This window comes from Pseudopipra pipra, chromosome 2 (genome assembly GCF_036250125.1).
Source record: "Pseudopipra pipra isolate bDixPip1 chromosome 2, bDixPip1.hap1, whole genome shotgun sequence".
NCBI classification, from domain to species: Eukaryota; Metazoa; Chordata; class Aves; order Passeriformes; family Pipridae; genus Pseudopipra; species Pseudopipra pipra.
In genome coordinates, this window is record NC_087550.1 from 63958781 (window position 1) to 63982689 (window position 23909).

A 23909-nucleotide genomic window follows, 5' to 3' on the forward strand; every position below is an offset into this window, starting at 1 on the left:
GCTCAACACATTGGTGCCCCGTCCTGCAGTGCAGGTGAGTACCTGCACACGGGAGAGCAGCCCTGCTGGTGCTGTCGGGCTGCTCGCATTAACATTACTCATACTGGCATGCTCACAAAAATTTGTAGGACAGGGCCCAAAGCAGTTAAAATTTCATGTTTATTGAAACACAGCTGTATTTATTTTTGTTAGAGATACGTAAAAATAATAACACACTATGAACTGTGCAGCAACCAATATAACATGAAATCATAAAGCCATTTTCAGTCATGCAACACTGTCTAGTCCTGTAGCATCGTAACTTGGTCAAGGGCTCAGGGGCATGTTAGCAGCAGTACTAAAATTAAAAATCATGGCCTGTGTTGTCAGTAGCAGCACCATAAATTATTTAAAAGAGCAAACTTGAACAAACCTGATCTACTTTAAAAAAAATGTTATTCAGATATTTTTCTACTTAATCTGTGAGCAGTGAAATGGACTTAAATAGTGTATTGTTTTTTTTCCGCCAGATTTCAAAACTAGACCACCAAGTCAACTGAGCCATACCAGGGTCCCCTGGGGTTTTGTTCTTTAAAATTGTACCTGAACTCGTGCATTAGTTTGGAATTTAAAGTTGTGATGCTGCTTCGGTGTCACAGCTGTCAGAAATGGGTAGGAATGGTCCCTCCTTTCTCTCTCTGGTTTCTTACTGCTATAAAGTTTGAGTGTTGAACATTGGATGAGAATATAGTCTTAAGAAAAAGAGGGATTTTATTACGCGTTAAAAATGATAATGTTCAAGGTAATATTAGAACCTCCACTAGAAATAAATAAGTGCACATGCAAAATTTCATCTTGAGTTAATTGCATAACCATAAGCAATAAACCAAAGAGACCTGCAAACTGTCAAAGAAATGATTCAATAACATGTTCATGTGCTGAGAAGATAATAAAGAGAAAAAGCAACGTTGCCATTTCATTAGGCCTTGTAGGCTTATCCTCCTGTCACAGTCATATAAATCAGCAGTAACTATACTTAGGTCAATGAAGTTATCCTGCTGTAAATGCACTGTTTGTCAGGCAGGAATTGGATTAATATATAAATTACCAGCCCACTCCAAAGGTCTGTGGATTCATTTCCTTTTGCTATTGTTCCAGGCAGAACTTGCTTGCCAGTTGACTGACCACTGTGTTCCAGGCTGGGGCTTGGGGGGAAAAAAGGAAAACAACAAGTGGAAGCTTTGGCCCAGACTCTGATGGGAACAGGAGCGGGTTCTGGATGCTGTGTGCTCTTTTGGTCTTGCTGTTTGCATTTTTTAGTTAGTTATTGCTGTTTTTCTTAAAAAAGAAGACAAATGGCTGTGTCTTTAAAGGTAAGGATGCAGACACACTCCTCATTGCTGTGAGCTTTTTTATTTGTAGAAGCATGGAGCCCGTGGCAGCCCTGGAGCCCTTGCAGTGTCACCTGTGGGGATGGCATCCGGGAGCGCTTCCGAGAGTGCCTCACCTCCTCACCAGCAAACCCAGGCTGCGCTGGATCACCGAGGGAGGCTTCCCTGTGTTCGCTGGAGGAGTGTGCGTGTACGTACCTCTGCTGTCCTCTACCCCCTGGTCGTGTGACTGCCCTGGCAAAAGCAAAGGGCCTGTTGTTAGAAGGGCTGTGTCAAACAGAAACATCTGCTCTCTCCTTCAGTCACATTGATTCAGGGGGCTGTCACATTCTTGTGCTTGATGGAGTAGAGTGGAAGCCTCCATGCGTTTGTGGGACAGCTGGAGATAATGCTCCAAGGCATAAGATTTCTGAATGCTGTGGGTGCCATGGAAGCAGTTTAAAATCTCCATCATGGCCAGAGAGCGAAGAAGCACTGAGAAATCTTGGGACTAGCAGAACGTGTTCAGTAGTGAAAGCCACTCCAGGCAGTAGGAATCTATTAAAAAGTCTGTTAAAAAAGAGTACTGGTTCTGGCAGTGACCTGTAGTGTGAGATTTCCATTCTGTGAGTTTTTTGAGGTGGCAGTGCCAGGACTGCCTGTGCACCAGCCTGTCACTGCTGTTGGTCCATGATATTGCAGGCTGGCCGCTGATGGTGAGTGGCAAGTTGGTGAAGTTACAAGAGATCTGAACCTCCTGTAAGATGAGAGCGGTGTTCCAGCAGCTGCACAGCCTCCAGTGAGGATGGATGAGGCTGTGCCAGCACCATAGTCAGGTGCTTATAGTTACCATGAGGGGTATGAGAAGTGCTCCTTTTAGCAGGGTGCTGGTGCTCAGTTCATGCAGAATTTCTGCTTGAAAACTCCCTGCTGAAAAAGAGTGTGCTGATGCCAAGGGTCCCCAGAGATCCATCTCAGAAAGTTGATCTACAAGCTCCCATGCTTTTGTGTCCCACAGGTGCCAAGGGTGCAGGGATGGGGAAGGAAAGGTGCCCAGGAACTGTGCAGGCTCCTGGGCTCTCAGGCTGTAATTTAAAAGGTATTTTAAGATATTAAATAGTGAGTAATGCCTTACCCTTTGCTTTGGCTGCTTGCATGTACTTCCTTCTGCTTGCACAAGTGCAGTGTGGAGAACTGGAATGGAGCCAGTTAAAAAATAGACAGTTTGGGGATGTGGGGAAATTGTTTAGCATGTGGCCACTGCAATGCTTGTGCCACTGAAAAGGGAAGGACAGCAGGGGGAGAGAATGTGTAGCTGGAGCAAGAAGAGGGCAGGATTACGTTTTTAATGGAGGTGTTGGCCTGAACCAGCCTCAAGGTGTCTGAGGATGAAGGCCTCAGAAGTATACAGGCGGGACTGAAATGTGTTGTGGAGCACTTTTAAGAAATGGGTTGTATTGAACAAAAGTTTGGGTGAAGGGAAAATACTAAAAATTATATTCCATCAAGCGAGGGATTGCGTTTTGTCAGTGTTTGTGCAGCACTTGGAATGTTTTAACAGGTCTGATGTTTTTAATGACTTGAAAATGCTGGCCATGTGGGTTTGCTTATTTTGTAAAGCTGTAAGTTCAAGCAGAGAGGAACAACTCGGATGTTTTGGGCCCCAGCTTAAAACTAATGTCCTGCTTTAGAGCTAGTTTTTTCCCTATGCCAAACTCTATCAGACTGCTGTCGGCAGTAATGTCACCATCAAAATGCAGTGGGTGGTTAGTGTTTTTCTAAAGCTGATGTTGAGCTGTGCTATTCCATGCCTCCTGTTACCTGCTGGAGAGGTATGTCTGGGAGTACATAATTTGGTTTGGCTCCTTGCCAGACAGTTTCACAGCCCTCCTCTGGAGCTCAGAGAGTAGTCTTGGTGCACAGAACTCCCCAGAGAGGGGGTCTGTGCGTGCAGAGCATGTGCTGGGCACATGATTTGTGTGTGCACCTTGCTTTACATGCACAGAGGTGACCTGCCTCTCTGGTCCTTCTCAGAGGTGTCAGTCTTCCCATGCAGGTGTGCAACTGTGCAAGGTGGTTGCCAGAGAGGTCAACCTCCTGTGCATGCACAGTTCACAGGCCTGTGGCAGTCTGCTTTGAGTTACAGTATGACAGCACTCAGCAGGTCTGGACAGTCCTCAAATTCCAGTGAGGTCTCTGGGTTAATAAAGAGGGTTTATATATATATATAAAATCAAATGCACAGGAGGCCTGCATCTGTACCCTGTGGAATCATCTGGAGGAAAAACCTCGCTTCTCATTTGCACATGGTTTCTAATCCTCCTGCTCCCAGCTTCCTTTACAGAATCACCTATATGATTTCATCCCATTGAATCTTAGGTTGCTTGAGAAGTGACTTGACAATGTGACTTTACAGTGACTTTACAGTGTTCATCTGCTCCTGATCTCAAGCTGGGAGTTTGACCCTTCCCACCTCTGCAGCTTTACAAAGCAGACAAGCTTTATTTTCAGCATAACTCTGCAGTCGTTAGTCCAGCAGATGGAGCAAATGGCTGAATGAGTGAGACCAGCAGAGTGTAGGGGCAGGGGAAGATGAGGTGCAGAGAGAGGCGCTCCACAGCGACAAAGTCCTGTTTTGAACCTCACCGTTTGCTAAGCTGTCTGCTCCAAATGACGCAGCACAGTGTGCATTACAAATGGAGAACAGAGTATTTGGAAAACAGCCGTGAGCAACAGGACTGAGAGAAGGATGAGAAACGAATGAATTGCTCTGCTGGAGTTAACAGAGCAAATGCTGGTCCTGCTTTCTTTCCTGAGGTCAGCTTGTTCACTCCATGATCAAGCCTCCAGAACAGCAGTGCTCTGGGCTCTGGCATGGTAGCATTGGGCTGAATGCAAGTTTTAGAGATCCTCCTAAAAGATTCATCAGTCTTGTTCTTTAAGCTGCTTTCAAGCTCTCAGAGTGACACAAAGATCAAAGTTTATTCACTGGCAGGATTTTTTAAAGGGCTTGGGGATGTCAGGTAGCTCTGAGTCAAAGAAATGGACCTCCTGCCTAACCCAGCACCCTGCATGTCTGTTTTTAGCAGCCTGAGACTTTCTGGCCTGTGTTTATCGGTGCATTTATGCGTCCTGCACACCTAAAAGCTGCACTACCAGCTTGCCGTTGAATATTTTTTTTTCTGAATTATGGGAAGTATGTGGTGTCTACTTCTCATTATTCTGCAATTGCATTTCCTATGCCTGGGCAGTCACTGTGGTGCAGGCAGGAGCACCTGCCGAGTTTTACAACTGACTCGGCTTTGGCTTCTGGATAAAGCAAGAGACTAGGGCGGGGTGGTTCAGTGGTTCAGTTTGAGTTCACAGCTTTATGGCCAGCTCTTGTCAAGTACAACTGACCAGCCTTGCTCTCCAACAACATTTTCGTGGCTTTACAGAGCTGATGTCTGACCCCAAAAAATTGGGGAGTGCTAACAGATACTAAAATTAGCTGCTGGACTAATTCATCTGCTTTCAACCATGCTGTATTCTGCTTAAGGCTGCACCTGAAATCCTAGAGACCTCATTCAGAAAAGAATCATTAGTTTCTTATTGGTTCAGCCATCTGTAATGTGGAGCAATGGGCTGGTGAGAGGTTTAAATAGGGATGTGGACAGCTCTGAAATGTTCTCATTACAAGTTAGAATCATAAAATATCTCAAGTTGGAAGTGACCTATAAGGATCATTGAGTCTAACTTCCTGTCCTCACAGGACTACCTAAAACTAAACCATATGATTTAAGAGCATCATCCGGGCGGTCCTTGAACTTTGTCAGGCTTAGTGCTATGACAGTTTCCCTGGGGAGCCTGTTCCGGTGGCTGGCACCCTCTTAGTGAAGAAAAGTTTGCAGAGTGTCAGTCCTAGAATGCTAGGGACACCAGAGCAATGGCCTTTTCAGTTGAGAGCTTGCTGTGACATGTTCAGTTTTTGCCCTCTGGGGCTATGGCACCAGACAGCGGTGGAAGAAGCACCCTCAGAAGAATGCTTAGAAAAGTTACACTGTCTCTGCTAGTGCTGCCTCTCTGCTCTTCAAACTCATTCCAATTCTCACACCCACTTAAGCTCACCTAAAAATAAAGTGATACCTGAAGTCCTAGCCTTGGTTGAATTATTTTTTCCTGTTTTATGGCACTTTTTATCAGGGAATCCTAAAGTACTTAATAAAGAAGGGCAAATAGAGTTATCCCATTTTACACTTATTTAGGAATGCCTTATGGAAATGGCAAAACAGGAAAAAGTAATAGCTGCATTTAAAAGGTCCATGGGCACCTTGGTTTAAAGTAAGTAGATCTTTTTGGGCCAGTTTGAAGTCATCAGTAGTAAGTCATCTCCAGTGAGCAAATTTTAATGGCAGACAACTTCCTGTACTGTATTAATTGCTTATTTTTTCTTTGTAGTAACATATCCATCGTCAAGTACCAAAATGCTGATGCCAGTGCAACTCTGACAGGCATGTGTGCTCTCTCTTACAGCTGTCAAGCCTCCCACCCCGCCTCCTGTCCAGCCAGGAGAGAACCGGAAAGCAGATAATATAGTTACCATCACAGGTATTTCTGTATGCTTGTTTATCATCTTTACCACCATTCTCATCACCCTCTGGAGGAAGCTCTGCAGAGCACAGAAATGCAGTACCGCTGTCCGACGAAACTCTGTCCATTCCCCTGGCTTCCGGAAAAACTCCGACGAGGAGAACATTTGTCAAGGCAACAAGCAGCGGGACAGCTTTGCTGAAGGAGGGGATGCCCTTGTTAACATTCCTCTGACCTACAGGCGAAGCCTCCAATTTGCCCAAGAAGATGATGCCTCTGGAAGTGAAAACTTGCAGCCAAATGCCCAAAAAATAATCCCTCCAATTTTCAGCTACCGCCTGGCACAACAGCAGCTGAAAGAGATGAAGAAGAAAGGCCTGACGGAGACCACTAAGGTGTACCATGTCTCTCAGAATCCCCTCACGGACACAGTTCTTGGTGCCACCGCGATGCTTCCCCTAAGCCAGGAAAGCCAAGAGGAGGTAGCAGCAAACAAATTTCGGATCAAATCTCCATTTCTGGACCAGCCAGCCAGTCAGCACAAATTCCTGGGGGAAAGCTCTCACCCCAGGCTGGATTTTCCATTCTCACAGGCCAATCCTGCAGTGAGCCCTACCCAAACCCTAGTAAGAAGAGCTCATTTCAAGCACCAGGATAACAGAGCAGACTTGCCCGAGAGGGGCTGTCACAGAAACTCACAGTTTAGAAGAACAGCCAGTTTCCATGAAACTAAAAAGGCCAGGCCTTTCAGAGAGAGAAGCATGTCCACTCTCACACCCCGACAGACTCCTCTCTACAACTCCAGGACCAGGACATGGGACCAGAGCTTGGAGGACAGGACACGGCCAAAATCCAGAAATGCTAATCCAGCGTGTGAAAAGCTGGATCAGCCCCACAACACTGTGCTGGGGTGTGAACCACAGGGCCATGGCACAAAGTCCCACCACAGGGCAGGTCCCCCAGTGAGGAAGCTGGACCTGATCACTGACCGCCAGCCTGCTGGTCAGGAGAAGGCAGCTGAAAAACCTGAGCCCAGCCGAAGTAAGAGGGGCCCTTCACCTAACCCCAGAGGCATGTGGCGGAAAGAAACAGGCTCAAATGGCAAAGATAATTCCCAGAGAGGCCTGAGTGTAAGCCCTGCCCAGCACCGTAGGGACAAGTGCCAGAGCTTCCCCTTGGACCCCGAGTTTGCCTTTTATGATAATAGTACTTTTGGCTTAACAGAGGCAGAGCAGCAGATGATTGACCTCCCTGGGTATTTTGGTTCGAATGAAGAAGATGAAACAAGTACTCTAAGCATTGAGAAGCTGGTGATCTGAGTGACTCATTGCGGCCCTGCAGGAGGGGCATGCGTGGTAGAGAATCTGCAGGATCAGTTGGCTTCTGGTAGAAGAAGCAACAGGAATCACGTTACCTTCACATGGAGCAGGAGGGAATAATGCCCCAGATCTGGCTTGTGGGATACATATTCCTTTCTAATTACTGAAAAGTGCTTTCATATAATATTTTTTTGTATGCATGTGTGTACAATACACACAAAATACGCTGGGAAAGCACATGTTAGTGAAGACATGACCCAGGAATAGCCAATAGATTTTATTGCCTAAAGCAGTCATGTTTCATGAATCAAAGATGATGAGTGCCACTGATCTAGCCTTTCACACCTTGTGGACTCTGTACTAGTAGACTGTGACATACTGAGGCATCCATTGTACAGCATCCTCAACCATCTGCCCTGATTAATGAATGATTTCCCATTTAGAAAGGACAAACTTCTAGTGGTGAGCAGTTTTTATCATTTTTCTGGTTAGTGTCATTGAACTGTTGTAGTTGCTCAAATAAGTCATCTGGTGAGGGTTTTTTAGCGGGTTGCATGGAAGTGCAAACAATTGATGCTGAATACTTGGAGTGAATTTAAAATTGAGGAGGCATTTTTCATCATTCAAGACTCTGATATTTTCTTTCTGTCAATATTTATGCCAGGAAAACAATGATGTACAGATATTTGCAAGAAATTTTTAGAAAAGGCATGCTACAGGGAGGGCAAAGAAAACAGATGATCAGATTTTAGTCCTTGCAGAAATGTTACTGCAGAATGTTACCTGTAAAAAGCACTGAGAACTGTTGAATCATGAATCCTTTCCATAATTATCCTTTCCTTTATTAATTTTTTTAAATGTAAATATATTGACAACAATACTACTACAGCAAGATCAAAATAAATTAAGAACAAAACCAGCAAAGAACAAGATTATTTGGTTAATACCTGTTATGTTAACAAAAATTAAAAATAAAATGACAACATCTGGTGATTCACAGAGAATCTTACAGACTTATAGAATCATTTAGGTTGGAAAAGACCTCTAAAATCATCAAGTTCAACCATTAATGTAACACCACCATGTTTACCACTAAACCATATCACCAAGTGCCACATCCATATGCTTTTTGAACACTTCCAGAGACCGTGATCCCGCCACTTTCCTGGGCAGCCTGTTCCAACGCCTGACCACCCTTTCAGTGAAGAATTTTTTTCTCATATCCAATCTAAACCTCCCCTGGCACAATATGAGGCCATTTCCTCTGGTCCCGTGACTTGTTACTTGAGAGAAGAGGCGGACCCCACCTTGCTGCAAGCTCCTTTCAGGTAGTTGTAGAGAGCAGTAACAGTGAAGTACAACAGCCATGGTGGGTTTATCTGTTGTGCTTTAAAACTGGAATCACAAATTTGCCATTATACATTGCTGCAAGTATTCAGAGTTGGGTTGGAAACCTGGTTAACAACAGAGCCAGAGCTCAGGCCAGAAGGAATGACTTAGAGACTTTGCTTGCCATTTGTTGGGATAGCTGTCTCTCCAGGGACTTGCAAAGAGCAAGGTGATGCTAGTGGGCAAAAGCAAGAAAAGAGGAGGTGCTGCCCATGGAGGTAGGTATGAGAGAAGATAGATTTAGGCGGTGGACTAAATCTTAAATCTTAGGCCATCAGTCTTAAATCAACTCTCCCATAAGGAGCCCAACCCTACGTGCCCTTTAACGTGCCTTGTGGGTGTGAAGGAAAAATTAGCATGTGCTCTGTTCTCTGGAAGGAGGTGCTATCTTTCTCAAAATGGGCTTTCTGAGCAGACAGATAGGTTTCCCAATCCCACACTTCCCCCCTCCCCCACCCCCCACAAAGCAACAGCAATTTTAAAGGAAGAGCAGCATCACCAAGTGTCAGCTGCCAGTTATGGCACCCCACTGAAGTGTCCAAAGCATGCACAGGTAGTTTGACAGGCACACAGTGTCACTTGCTGTGACAACCTAGGAGCAAAAAGACTCAGCATTTGGCCACCAGAATCAAACCTGGCTGTTTGAATGGCCTTTTTGATGGGTGAAGTTTTGAAGCTGCTGCTGGAGTAGCAGATCCGACTTGCAGGGTGATGTGAGCTCCCTCTTTCCCAGGAGCTGTACCAACAGGGCACATTGGTGTTCAGCCTTTGGCCCAGCATGGCATTTGTACTGGCTATGCGTTCCCACAAGCTGTCAGCTTGAAATGCTGTTTAAAGCATGTAAGAATGTGTCCACGCTTGAAGAGTTATCCAAAGGCAGTCAAATGTAATGAGTCTTTAAATTGACTTAAATGAGCTGGAAATCAAACCTCTGAAGCAATTGCTGCTCAGGTTACTCACCACCCCTGTAATAAGGTAAACTTTGCAGTATGAAGCACATTCACCCTGAAGCAGAGATCTGTCAGGCTTGGAGCTGCAGGGCTACAGTATCTTTTAAGCTTTGTTGAGCCTCTCAGCATGGGAAACCCTGGAGAAACAGGAGATCAAATGTACAGCACAGCAACATTCAGCAAGCATTCCCCTAACCTTTAGTGGGAGTGATTTGAGCTTGGCAGTAGCCTTCAGATCAAATAAGTACTCAGCTAGTGGCATTTTACCCTGTTTATTGAGATAAAGGGGGTTCTGAAATGCTTCCTGGAGTTTGCTGTGGGAGCTTAAGGCTCCGGCACAAAGCCCTGTGACCTCTGCATCTCCAAGGGGGTCCCCTGTGCCACAGGAGGGCAGAGAAGGGGGAGTGTTGCTCTAAATCAGATGCTGCTTCCTGAAAACTTCCCAGTGTTGGGCTGTCTTCAGAACAGCTCCTGTAATGCATTAAATGTGCTTAGGTACATTTTACAAAGACAACAAGGCAGACCCCTTCCCACCCAGCTTGTCATACCTTGTCCCCTCTTTCTCTCTCAGAGACAGAAAAAAGCACCATAACATTGATGCTGGCTGAAGGCAGTCCAACAATAACGCCTGCCTTTCTGTACTGACATAGAGGGAAACAGGCTCCATAGTCTGGACTTTATATCACCCATTGCTCATTCACTGGGGAACTTGACCAGGTGGCAGTTGTCTGACTAAGCCCTGCTGACTTTATTTCCAGCTTGATACTTCATTATCAGATGGGTTATTGGCTGCTTAATGAACTGTGAAATTGCTAATGCTGTCCCTTCAGTGCTGTAATTTCTGCAGTCTGTAATCTTTACCCTGTTTCCTTAGCCCTCTACTGAAAAATGGGATTTAGCATCACTGGCCAGAAGGCATTAACTGATTTCACTCACATTTCTCTGGGTCTTCAATGTAGACAAAAGCCGTCCTTAGTGCCCTCAGCACTTCATCAGTGGCCACACAATTATAATCTGTGCAAAGTCATTTCTTATGTTCCCAACATGCAGTTACAACCTTGCACTAAGATTTTACCCTAGTAAAACAAGAAGTATTGATCAGAAGGGAAATAGCAAGCTCTAGCTCTTTGCAGCTCTTTCTTCACAAGGGCAACCTCATTTCAGACAGGTAGGTGCACATTTCATTCCAAATGGGTATGCTTGGGAAAAGGGTGAGGCTGCAGTCTTGTGAAGGGCACAGACTTTAGGAACATGGCTCCCTAGAGTGCTCCCCACTGCACTCCAGTGTTCACATTTGTAATCACTGAGATGTCTAGGAAGCAGTGAGAACAGGGTTTACCTCTTGACAAAGCAGAGTAACCAAACCAAATTTTATACTGAACCTTCACCATGTGTCTCTGCATTGTCTCCTGGACAGCTTTAGCCATGGAAACTAAACTTACCTTGCAGACCCTCTAGGACAACAAGTAGAAAAGAATTGGAGCCAATACCAAAGGAATGCTTTTCTCATATTATGACCTTTACAAGATTTTAATCCAACTTTCTGCTCAAGTTCCTACTGTTAAAAACCAGATAAAAAGTATTAAGTCCTACTCAGCTGGTTTTATTTCGTTCTCTATGGATGTACATACAAATGACAATATGTATGGATCTAAGAGCCAATAAATGAAAAAGAGCTACCAGTTAAAAAAAATATTGTAAATCATAAAAAAATTAGGCTTATTCTACATCACAATAGTTAAATGACTTGCATCAAGCTGATACTGCTGTTCATTTATAACCGTTGCTGTTAACAACTTGTGGAAAATAAACTTTCAGTGTTCCATTTCTTTCAGTCATTTGTATTGCTCTTTTGCTTCACTCCAATGAGACAATGAAAGTAGTTTGCCCTGTGGTTCAACCACTTTCTACTTTCTAATTCCTTTTCACTAACCCAAAGTCTTCTGGTAAATTACAGGAGAATGTACAGATGAATCATGTCTGCATTTTAGGAACTCCTAAGAATATCTGTGCTCAGCTAAATTTAGTAAAATCTGCCTAATTTTAGTCTGGGGCTTAAATCTGGTCGGCAGGGTTGTCTTTGCATTAATGTGTTGCAGTGTGCTGTAGCAGTGGATCTCCAGCAGGAAGCTCTTGGCAATGGAACCCAGTGCCCACATTGTCCCTATTGTGGAGGTTTACTTTGAAATAGTCTGGATGTACGTTAGCAGCTGGAGCACATCCATCCACGTTTGGTTTCACACACTCCAGAGGCACTCTGATACTGAAGTGTGGCAATTTAGAACCATAGGGAGAGTTGCTTAGAAACATCTCCTGAGGCAGAACAAAACACTGGTAAAAGGCACACCAGATGAAGTCCAATTTCCCATTGCTTTGTTCTTTCTGTTCTGATGTCCTCATAATTAAAGCGCTGATGGTTAAAATCAAGATGAGAAAGGTTTAGACCTCGAAGAGTATAGATAGATTACAGGACATGCTTAGAATCATAGAATCAACTGGGTTGGAAAAGACCTCTAAGATCATCAAGTCCAACCCTTGATCCAACACTGCCATGGTTATTAGCTTGATCATTCGAAGTCCAGAGATCTTTCAATAAACATTTTCCAACAAATTCCTGAAAACTGCTGAAAAAGAAATCTGTGGTTATCCCATGACTGAGATCCATATGTTTTCTGTTATATTTTTGTCTGGCTATGCTCAAACAACTCTTGCTGTTAGCTTCAGGTAGCAGAAGCAGGTGCAACTCCAGTTATCACAGTGCAGGTTTGGCAATTGGCAGCAGCAGAGAACCAGCTATCAACTTATACAATTCTTTTCAGCCTGTAGTTTTCCTCTTTCCAAAGCAGCAGGTTTCAGCTGCCCTGACTGTTCTCTCCATCTCCACTCTCAATGTCAATGAAGAACGGAGCCCTGATTTTCATGGCTGAATATTTCAGTGAGTACCACATCCCATGCCACGTAGACCAAACCATGCCATCGTCATGGGAGCCCTTGTACCTTCCTCTTCTGTAGTATCGTCCATTGAGGTTTGCGGCGTGGCACCTTGTGACGATGTAGGAGAGGGAAAAAGGGAATTATGCTTAGCGTGGGAAGATATTGCATCATTGCAGTGCAGTACAGTTTTCACACAACATACATTTAGAAATACCAGGGTGAGATGGAGATGTGGTTAGTGCACTTAGTGGAACCCAAACAAGTATATGGGTCATACTAAAGCAGACACCTACACTAGTCACAGAATTCAACCTGTAGACTCCTTCAGGTGTATTAGTTATGGACATTATAACCACATTGCCTAAACAGAGGGGTGTAGTGCCATTTGTTAGGCTCTAGCTCAAGTGTAGGCAGCTCCATATTGACACTTAAAAATGCAGATGTCTTTTAATGAAGGTGAATACTACTATTGATGTAGCTTCACTGATTTCAATTGTTATGTGATGAGGGTCTGGCCAAAGGGGCTCATCCTGCAGTAAAGCAGAGAAAAACTGAGAGTGGTGTGTCCATGGTCCCAGGGCAGGTGAACCTGAGTCCCTGCCCATTGATGTGTGACATATGCCCAACTAGCAAATATACCATCACATCTGTTATGGGATAGCTCACCCCCTAGACATGCTCCACAAGAGAGAAATGTCCTTTGTACATGCTTCAGCTTGCTATGGGTACAGTTGTTTTATTTTCTGGAGTATAACCCAAAGCACTTTTAGGAATTTTAACTGGGCTTTTTTCCTTCCAGGTCATTGGCCCTTATGCATTTGTTCTGACCCATTTTCCTAAAGTGAATGCAACTTACCTGTGGCCCATTTCTTAAAAAGAATTCAACTTACCTGCTTTGCTATAATGAAAGAAGCAGTTTGCTTTCCTTTGAGGATCTGTAGGTGTGAACATCTTAGGTTTGGCTGTGCAAGGTGGCAAATGAACACAGCAACCTCCAGCTGCTGTAAGGCAGGCAAGTCCTCTCAGCTGTACAGCCACCCACACTCGACTCATCCGAGAGGAATCAGCTATTTTCCATACCTGTTAAACCACCAACCGCCCTTATTCTCTGATGCACAGTTGCCTGCCAGGAATCGATCGTGATCCTTGTCAAATGTGGTGAACTGCATCCCTCTATGAGAGGCTGACCACTGATCTTCAAAATTGCTCCCAGCAGACAGAGCGTCGCCAGCGTTACCAGAATACGTGCCAAACCATAACCTGTAATTGTCCTGCAGGAATATGTGACACATGTCTTTGATATCAGCTCATTCTGTCCTTCCTCCCATTTTTGAGATCAAATTTGCTCTGGCCATTTTATCCACTTTTGAAGTCAAGGGTGACTTTTGTCTCCGTGCTTTAATGATCCTAGTGCAGATCAATGAAGGATTTAAACTTCCAGAAGGGATTGCTAATTACTGCTGCTGCTACAAAGGGCTTCAGGTTTGTCATGGTTCAACAACCACTTCATACACTCTACAGCAAGATGAAAGGCTCTTTCTAGCTGACCAAGAACAAACTTAGCAAAAAACTCTGCCAAGTAGTTGCCTTCATAAACTGATCAGTTGTTCAGCTAGAATAAATTCTTAGGCATTTTGCTCTTCCAAGGACTAGAAGTCATCTGATTTCTGGCTAAATGGTCTGGTCCTGGTGGGAATAATTAGAATAATAGTTCCATTGTGCACAGCTAACAGGTCTAAGAGACATTTGATATGAGATGGATGATTAGTTTTGTGTTGTGGGCTTTCTCCTGTCATTATAGTCCTCCTTTCTTTATGAAAAATGGCAATAAGGTATTAAAATGAAGCTGTTCAAACTTTTAATAAGAAAGCTCTAATCACAAACTGAGCATAATGTGTACATTTCTGGAGCAGTGATGGAGTTGGTACTAGGACTGGTCCATGCAATGGAACTCATGTCCTTGTTTATTTGGGCTACTTGCATGTGGTGTTCAGAAAGGCAAGCCTGCAAAGAAGAGCACCTGTATGGAGCAGGATGCTGTCTACAGCTAGGAAGCAAACATGGAAATACAGGATGTTTCTGTCTTTGGGCTTTCTGTGTCTGTAGCATGAGGTGTAGTGCTACAGGTACCTCTTTTCAAGATAGGAACTTACAACTGCTCTTTCAAGGCTTTGATTAAAGTTCACTGTTTTATTTTAAAACAAGGTAGAGAGGGTTTGTTCTGGTGCTTGCCTTTTATGTGACAGTCTGAAACACTCCCTTAGGAAGTAGGAGAATAGGGTTCCATTTTGTTGCAGAGGTTCAAACCCTAAGGGTCTTCTCACTCGCAGCAGACTTTTTTAATCATGAGACTAGAGGCAAGAACATATCTCTTTGTGCCCTGCAGCAGAGGGATGCACTACCATAGAGCTGCCTTCAGTGCCGCAGCAGAGATAGCAAGAGAGCATACGCACATGATTCTGTCACCTGGTGACTTCAACACTCCACAGTTGTAAGGGAAAGATCCCAGGCTTATGTCCCTGCTCCCAGGACTGTTTGTCAGTTAGACAAACTAGGAAGCCCAGGGAACCACAGAAGATAACTTTCGCAGAGCTGTAGTTACAAACCTGATGCTGGTCTGATGCTGCAGATGCAGATGCACCACCCTCACAGACCAAAACAAGCAAGTCATGGCTCTCCCCCTTTCTTACCTGCTCATTTGCAAGTTGGAAATTTTCATAGACTGCGTAACGTCTTTCCCCATGCCAGTCCATCAGTTCAATCTTTAATGAGTTCTCTCCTAAACATAAAGTTGTGTCCTGTTAGATGAACTATCTAATGCAAATTACAAAGAAATCTGTAGAGGAAAAATACTTGGACCTCTAGCAAGCAGGTCATAGATGTGGTCATTGCCCAGCCAGTATTCGTCATTCTTGCCCTGGAATCTCCCAAATCCCAGTTTGTATTCATCCCATTTCCTGCAGTGAGATACAAATATCAATTTCAGCATGTGAGGGAATTAGGCAGTTTGTGACACTTGGATATGGTAACAAGTAAAATTTCACCTGTATTTCTAGACACTGTTTTCTGAAAGTATTCGACTCATCACAAGCTGAGCTGAGATTTGTCACTTTGCCTTAGAAGTAAGTACAACTCACAGCTTACTTTTTCTCCTGCTAAACCTGTGCACACACATATACTGGGATCAAACCTTCAAACTGGCAGATGTGATGCTCACAGGGTGAGGTTGTCAGTTAGATGAAAAGGGAAAGCAGAAGCTGTCACATTGGTCTTCAGCAAAACACCTGATATTGTTCTTCACCAAGTCATAATTCACATGATTTATGTATTATCTTTGATATTCACATATGCTTCCTGTGTATCATCATTTCCAGTTTTAGTAACCCTGTGTTTATTCCCACTTTCATGTTGTTATTATGGATATTGAGTCTACCTGACCTACATACTAGTCAGTGCTCCTCTTCGGGATGTTTTCCATTCACTTGAACTGCCATGGCCAGATAGCTATCACTCTCTGGGCAAGCCAGCTTAGAGCCAGTTGAGGTAGCTTTGCAATGGACTGAACAGACTTTAAGAGGCACTAGATAATCCCTGAAACTGTATGTGCTGTGATTGTGAAATAATCTGCATGGGGACATTTCTTCTTTACTGTGCTACCAGAGCATCTCTCCTCCTGTAAATTTCTGTGTGAAAGTCACCTCTCTGGGACTTTGCATAGAGAAAGGACAATCTGGTTTGGCATCTTTTTGAATTATCTAAATACGGTAATAAATCTTACAACATGCTGAACATAATTCCTGATATGGAAACAGGTATGTTCAACAAATCTCAGTCTATGCCCTGGCAGCAAATACCTGCCAGTTTGGAGCTTTTGACAGTCTCCAATAATGATAAAACAAATATGCATTCAAATGCAGAAAAGCTATGGAAAGGATATGATAGGTCCAATTTGAAAATGGCCTCTTGCTGCCAGTAGGTACCACCAGATTGCTCTAATCTTAAGTAATCATCCAATATGCAAGACTAATATGTAGTCTTGTATATTCTGCTTCACAAGGGTGGGGGTTTGTCAGGCAGCAGGACAGGGGTAGGAGCTGTTGGCCTGACTGAAAGCCCTCTGGATGCAACAACGATGCACCCACCTGTTGAAATTCTCCCTGCCGTTACTCCGCCGTTGGATGACCGTCCACCCCCCTCCATCAGACATGTCACAGTACACCAGGAAAGGCTCTCGGTCTGCTCTGGGCCTGATTCGGTAGTAGCCACTTTTGGTTTTCTTCCGATTATACACTGCAGAGCAATCTAGGCAGAGTAGTATCTGTTTGTTAAATGGTGTGGTGGGAAAGCAAAGGGATATGTGCCACCAAGAGAAGACATCACTGAGAGGCTGTGTGGGACAAGAACACTTGGCTAGCCTGTGTATAGCTATGCAAGCCCTGGAAAATTAAAGCAAATGGTTCAGCAATGTAGTAGCAAGGCTATTTTGCAAATGGCTGGGCCTGACAAAGAGCAGTAAGGCTCGAGAGCCTTTACAGCCATGCCTTCTGAGGGAATCATTCCCAAATCTTTGGTGAGATACAGGACAGCTGCAGCTTAGGCTGAGGCTATAACATTATAGTCATGCAGGACTGAAACCATCTCTGTCAGCAAGATCATTCGCAGGGAAGCTAATTTCCATGTGGAGAGTAAGGTAACCTTAGCTGTATTTCAGATAGAATCAGGGAACAACAATTCTAAAATAAGAGGCTAAGCTTCTGTGACCAGCTCTACAAGGGCTGTATCAGGACAGAGCCTTTCAGGACCTCAGTGTTCTGCACTTTCAATGTAATCCCCACAAAGGACAAAATCTTGGCCACAGGCGAAGATGCCATTTATGACCATGTTCTCAAAATAACACCAAAGAACATGCATGCCTGTTACTCTCCCACAGAAGTGATGAAGGAACTGAGGAATGGGGAGGCTTGGCTCCTCTAAACAGGTTTCAGTGCCTGCAGCTGAGCTAGGTGCTCTGAACTTCCCTAAGTCACTCAGGGGAAATGGGCTCTTCAAGAGCAGGGCCCACCTTTTCCCAAAGCAGATGCCTAAAGTTAAGTCTAATGGAAACGTGAGAGGTGGCTGTTCCTCTCTGCAGCAGAGTCCCAAGTGAGAAGCCCAGGTTCAGGTGTCCATGTTGTGCTTGGATGGTAGCTGCCTAAAGATTGGCCAGCTGACTATTTGCTGCTACCAGCACCACTAGTCAGCTCTTCTCCTTCCCATGTATCTGCATTTTAAAATACAATCCACTTAAAAAAATTTAAAACTTTTAGCAGAAATAAAATATGACACGTGAGACACTGCTGGGAGAAATTAACATTATGGCACGTTACTCCAAACTGTACCTTGGTCATAAACTATCAAATTTCCACTGGTTGTGGGTAAAAGAATCTCATGCTGCATGCTCCTGTTGCCTGAGAACAGCCCACTTTTTGTTCTGTGGTAAGTGTTCTCCAGGATGTCCTTCAGTTGCAGGTCGTATAAGTAAAGCAAGTCTTGAAGTTGTTTTAACCTTTGTCTTAAATTATTGTTGTCTAGGAGGCAGACATCTTTGTCCTATGGAGAAAACAAACCCCCCCCATGCTTTAGTCAGTGGTAAGTACAGAGAGGCAGAGAGAGGAGTATCTGTCTCCTCTTGACCCTAACATGTCACATTGCCACTGTGGATCAAAATGATTTGATGGTCGTATCTTGCTAAGATACACAAATCTTGCACAGCATGAGCTGTTAAGTTGAATCCAGTGAAAATGGTGTTTCTACAACAACCTTGGCATTGATCAGAGCATGCCAGAATATGATCAGATGCACAAAAACTTACTTTGGACAAAAATAATTTGTCTTGACCCCCATTAAATGAGCTCAAAGGGAAGGTTTGCGGACTATGAAAATGCTCAGATTGATAAGAGGGAGAAAACTCGGCTCTTGCACTGCAGACAGGGCAAACTAGCAAGGTTCCAGAATCATCTTTGTGTAAAACTGGAAGATAAAAGAGCTGATATTTTGGCTATAAAAATATATATTTTTAAAAAAGAGCTTGTTGTTGTTTTTAATTCTTAGCAATGTCAATTCTGTCACCCAGACAGCTGCACAGCCCTTACTGCTGTGAAAACCCTGTATTATCAGTACAAGAAGAGTGACATTCCTTTAGTTGCAGGCAGATGCTTTCTTGCTCTACTCTTACAGATCTCCATCCCTCTTGTGAGGGAACATCCATCTCTGTATGACAGATTGTACAGACGCTAACTGAAAGATACTCACGGAAAACCTGGGTGCAGGTGAGCTGAAGCTGACCAGGACAAGAAGCAGCAGCAACCTGTGCATCATGACACACACTTCTTATCACCTGAAAAGAAGCCATAGATAGGCTGCACTGGAGGTTTCTTTAGTTCCTCTCACAACCTAATCCCCCTCACGGTTATGTTAATTCCCCAGAAAATGCTGTAGGATTTGTTAAGGAGGTTGCTTGAAACTACAGACAGGACAAAATCAGAGGAAAGATGCATATTAAGGCGAAGCTAAAGCACCAGTGCAGCATGCTGACAGGGGCATTGAGCCTTAGGTCTGAGCTCCTGATTCCCTGTAGAAATAAAACCCTGTGTGACTTTCCAGCAGCCTCTTCTCCCAAGTGTCCACACAGTTGGGAAGTTACTCAGGAATCACACCTCCTTGGAGCACTCTTGCAAAAATCACACAGTGTTTATTCGTTCAACCTCCCCAAAGTTACGAAGAATTTTACCTCCTGGGTTGAGCAACCATGGACATTGCCCCTCCTCAGTCCCTGGAGTGGTCTGTCAGGATGGGATTACCTTGAATGCCAAGGGCAGAAGTCACACATATGACAGAGTGGAATGGGATAGTTTTTCCTTGGATTTCAGTGGAAAATATCTCTGCTGCCAATCTGCCCCAACAGACAGATGTGACTTTCATTGGAGAAAAACTAGAAAAAAATGATAAGTGCTGACACTGGGAACACGCAGTTGAGTGTGAGCGAACAGTACAAATTGTTCCCAGTGCACTTGCATGATGCTTTAAAAAAAAAAAAAATTAGAAAAAAAAATCTGAAAAATAGGCTAAAACCAACCCCCCTGCTTCACATCTGGAAGTGCTGCAGAAACTTGGCTACCCAGCTCTTTTCTCTGAGCGACGTGCTTTGTTCTAGCTATGGCTCTACTAGCATCTTTGCAGTGGCTGATGCTAGAGCTGCTTCCAGAGCCAGCAACAGGGGGCTCCTCTGCCAAGATGGGCAGGCAGGGCCCAAAGCAAGCCAAGGGAAGATCTCCATGCAAGTCACCCATAAAAGATGTTGTGCAGAAGGATGTCCCAGCACATGGTAATTTTTCAGCTCATAGAGAGCAGAGTTCAATATTACAGCAAGGGATCACTGCCAGCCCACGACCACTAGTGCTGTTCACACCCCCCACAGCCATGCCAGTGCTGCAGCACTGGTGCTGAGGTCAGAATCAGGCTCCACACAGAGCACGTGGGTAGAGGCAAAAAGCTAACAGGAAGGATGGGTTTGAGCGACAGCTCCTGAAAACTAGAGAGAGCAGAGCAGAGGGAAAGAAAACAACTCCATCCATGCCTTTATCAACACATGAAATGAACATACCTGTAACTTGCCTTTCTTCAGACCTCCTTCTAATAAGGTTATTGTCCTTGAAAGTCAACTGTGAAAGAAAGTGATCATAAACCTAGCTGCTTTTCTAGAGGTTGATGAGATTTCCCTCTCCAGAAGGCCCACATCAAGGGCACAGATGAAGAATGTTTCACAGCACCAGGCAGTTTCACAGAAAAGATACTCGCAATTCCTCATGGGAAAGTTAACCAAATCCCGGGTTTTCTGTTGTTACCCAATACTCGTCTTGCTGCTTTCCAGGGACAATAAGCAACAGTAGGCTGCTATCAACAGTGCTCTCCGAAGGAAGGGGGAGAAGGTCTCTGCTGCTTGTGTACTATTACCCACCTTATTTGACTGGGAAGCTCAACCAAGGCTGACTTCTTTAAGTGTTTATATGAATCACTCAGTCTAATGCTCCCAGTGGGAATTTTAGCTCATGTTTTAACACAGCCAGGCTCATTTCACCAAGTCCTGAAAGGTAGAAATAACACAGCTTTTCCATTCAACATTCCTTTTGCTGTTTAATCTGTTTTATAAGAACACAGCTGTAATGCCAAAGGAGCTGCAAATCTGAAGCAAGAAGTGAACACGGGGGTATTAAGCAAGATTTGCTATTAGACTGAAATCTCAGGAGGTTTGTAGTTGCGTAACTCTCCTCTGAGCTGGATGATTAGATTTGTCTGTTAACACAAACAAAGACATTTGTGGAAAAGAGAAAAAAAACCCCAAACCAAACAGATGGGTGACTCCCTTTGCATTAAGGTCAAAGAATTACAGATTACTTTAAAGAAAACAGCAAGAATGTTCCATTTTACAGAGTGTTTTTCAGAGGAGAGACCACAGGGACAAAAGACAAGGCATATAAACCCACAGTAAACTTCTGTGCTACTCTCAAGAAAAGCAAGACTATCCAGCTACTACCTAGTACAGCAATGCTGTTTGTTTCTTAAAAACTGAATTCCTCTTCTCCCACAAGAACCCTGGCCCATTTCACTGCCAAAGGATTATGCAAACAGTGCTTTTCTTCTCACTTCTTTTCTACCCCCAGTTTTAGGTTGGTGTTGACAGCTATGAAATTAAATTAGCGAAACACCTCCATATCTCCTCCTTAGTGGGTACTTAGCCCTTTCTTCTGTCCCTTTGGTCAGGGACTGCAGCTTACAGCAGGGTACTCAGTTACCTCCACTGGAGCACAGGGAGGCTACACATCATCCGCCAGGGCTTTCATTCACACCAGCATCTTTCGTAGCTGGACACATCCAGACAGCACTCAAGATGCTGCACAACAATTTATGCTCTTGCCTAGGAGACCAACATTCTCACTGGCCCGTAAGCACCTCCTGATCCCAGATGGGATTGCGGCAGGGCTGAGTTTGTGGTGGCAGTGTTGGACTCATGGTGTGGGCAGCATGGTCAGTCCCTGCAGCTGTCTGCAGGGACATATGGTTAGGGAGCATCAGGCCTCATGTCACTAAGTCCTGCTGGTCCCTGAGTAGGAGGGAGAGGTGAAGCTACAGTGCCAATGAGACTCATACATGTATGTTATGTGACTGCAGCTTTGCAGGAACAGGACTCAATCTCCAACCCTTCTTCAGTGACTGCCAAATCATCTCTCAGAGCGAAGATGTCTGTAGCATTCTCATGCTCTCTGTAGGACTCCACTAGTGTTGACCTCACCAATGTCTGCATGTGAAAATCCAGTCAGCTGGAACAGGATTCTTGCATACCTGCTTCATGATTAACTTTTTTTCCCAGGCTAGAGGAAGCTTTAGGAATATCTGAAGCACAAGAGAGAAGTTGCCATGAAGCTAAGTTCACATGAGGTGGGTCTAGCAGGAGGGTGTGTTCATGTACTGCTTCCACTGGCTTGAAGCTAAAATAATCAAGTCATCATAAAGAATGTGGACACTGTGTGATCACTGATGTTTCCTCACAGATATTGAAATCCCTAGTCAACGCGACTGTAAATGCTCTTTTCTTTTTCCTGGAAAACACATGCTTCACACATATTCTGCAGTGCAAATTCCTGTTTAGTTACTTGGAATGAGGTCAGATTCCCTTTTCTTAAGATAGTCAGTGATTCTTGTCAGCAAATACTAACAGTATCATTAAATAAAAACCTCCCCACCCTGCTGTCCTCCACCTTCCTTTCAGCAAAAGTATTTAGGTTGCTGAATAACAGTCACAAAAAACTATTATTCACACATTAAATGCACAGCCAGCACATGCAAACTGGTGGATAAATGTGGCTGAAGAGAATGGTTCTGGGGTAGCTCTTGATATTCCTACAGTCATTGGACACTGGGGTCCCTCTGAAAAATTGGCTTGGGATGAAGACATGAAGATGACACCTGAAGGATACACTCACCCTCAGAGTCCAAAGAAACATCACTGCAGATGGAAGACAGTCGTGGGATCTCAAAACTCTTCCAAGACCAGTTTCTTGTTGTCTGTTTGTTATGAAAGGTGGAAGGGAAGAAATGAGGCAGACTGCTTCAGGCTCCAAAGGAGGCACAGAGACTGAGGATTTCAGAGCAAGTCTCACTGCCTACCTGTGCTCTAGGAAAATTCAGGGTAGTCTGGACTCAGCTCAAAGCAAAACAGATCATTTGCAGTGAATCCAGGGGCTCTATGCATTTGCATTATTTTTATATTTCCCTATCAAATCCCACCATCCATGAACATCCTGCTCAATGGGAGGGACTGCAGATCATGATCTTTCGCAGGCACTGCAAGTGTGGAGGTACCTACCAGGGGCCTGCAGGCCTTTGATGCGTGAGCTGGTATACATCTTCTGTAGGAATCTTGTGCTGCCAGGTTTTTTAAAACAAAGTTAATATATGAGATCTGAAACAAATATTTACTGTTTTTTAATCTAACAATAAAGGGTTTCATCAAAAGTAAGATAAATTTAAGAGATCGGGATGACATCAGAGACCATAGTTTCAATTTATGAAATAACCGAAACTAGTATATGCACATGAGAAGTCTGTGGTTTTTAAGCAAGGAGTAACCACAGAAATCTGTGTACAAAGAAGAAGTAATAGTGGCAGACCATGAAACATGCTAGATCTGAATGTTTTGATAACATTCAAAGAGCAAATACATAATTCAGTTTAACTAATGAGTCTGCATGCAGCCTATGAGTATCTAATGGGTTGACACAACAAACGTAATTAGTTTGTAAGTTCCTGAGGGCAAGCACAGGTCCCTTGGAATAGCTGTACCAAAGGGAATTAGTCACAAGATCAGAGGGAATATGTAGATTATCTGCATGATCTTCTACCTACCTCAGGTCAGAGAACTCCCCTGACCTAATTTCCTCCCATTTGAACTAGAACATTTCTTTGAGAAAGAAACATCTTAAATGCTGAAGAACCAGCCACAAACCTTAGCATGCTTCTCCAATTGCTTAATTATTTGCACTGTTAATTATTATTCTTTTTTTGCCCTGAGTCTAAATGTACCAAGTCTCATCCTGCAGCCTTTTAATCTCATGAGGCCTTATTCTGAGAAGGGGAAGAGCCCTCTGCTGCCAAATGTCTTTTTCCCTGCTGAAGGCTAGGTCTAGGTATATGCAAGCTGTGTGCCTGCTCCTGTCTGGGAACCCAAACCCCTGTTATCTACTTCAGCCGCAGGGGAAAGCCAGCAGGGTCATGGAGTGAGGGGTTGCATGGAGCTTTTCCTAGGCAAGGCTGAGAACCACAGCACAAGCCCATTACACTAGTGAGTAGGGCACTTGGCTGGC

The 23909-nt window shown here is 44.1% G+C and overlaps 2 protein-coding genes across 7 annotated transcripts in view; one reads left to right on the forward strand and one right to left on the reverse strand.

Moving 5' to 3' along the window:
* The window catches only part of THSD1 (thrombospondin type 1 domain containing 1), a 30575-nt gene extending 19165 nt beyond the window's left edge, over nucleotides 1-11410 (forward strand). For 3 of the 4 annotated variants that reach the window (XM_064645738.1, XM_064645740.1, XM_064645739.1), the window contains 2 exons: nucleotides 1402-1560; nucleotides 5862-11410. In XM_064645738.1, the coding sequence (XP_064501808.1) occupies nucleotides 1402-1560; nucleotides 5862-7237 (1535 nt within the window). In that variant the 3' untranslated portion in view covers nucleotides 7238-11410. The remainder of the gene's footprint in view (nucleotides 1-1401; nucleotides 1561-5861) is intronic. The other variant, XM_064645742.1, reaches the window with a different exon arrangement.
* Nucleotides 11159-20540, reverse strand: LOC135409793 (fibrinogen-like protein 1). Of its 3 annotated transcripts, none has more exons than XM_064645786.1 (9): nucleotides 20153-20540; nucleotides 19350-19480; nucleotides 18802-18886; nucleotides 17889-18099; nucleotides 16653-16812; nucleotides 15370-15467; nucleotides 15201-15289; nucleotides 13591-13781; nucleotides 11159-12618 (listed from the first exon to the last, which is right to left on the reverse strand). In XM_064645786.1, exons 3-9 carry the CDS (start codon nucleotides 18865-18867, stop codon nucleotides 12429-12431), a joined length of 1005 nt encoding a protein of 334 aa, XP_064501856.1. In that variant the 5' UTR covers nucleotides 18868-18886; nucleotides 19350-19480; nucleotides 20153-20540; the 3' UTR covers nucleotides 11159-12428. The 3 variants fall into 3 exon arrangements, with proteins under 3 accessions (XP_064501856.1, XP_064501854.1, XP_064501855.1); XM_064645784.1 differs by having other exon boundaries at nucleotides 19280-19480; XM_064645785.1 differs by lacking the exon at nucleotides 19350-19480.
* Between the last annotated feature and the right edge of the window lie 3369 nt (nucleotides 20541-23909).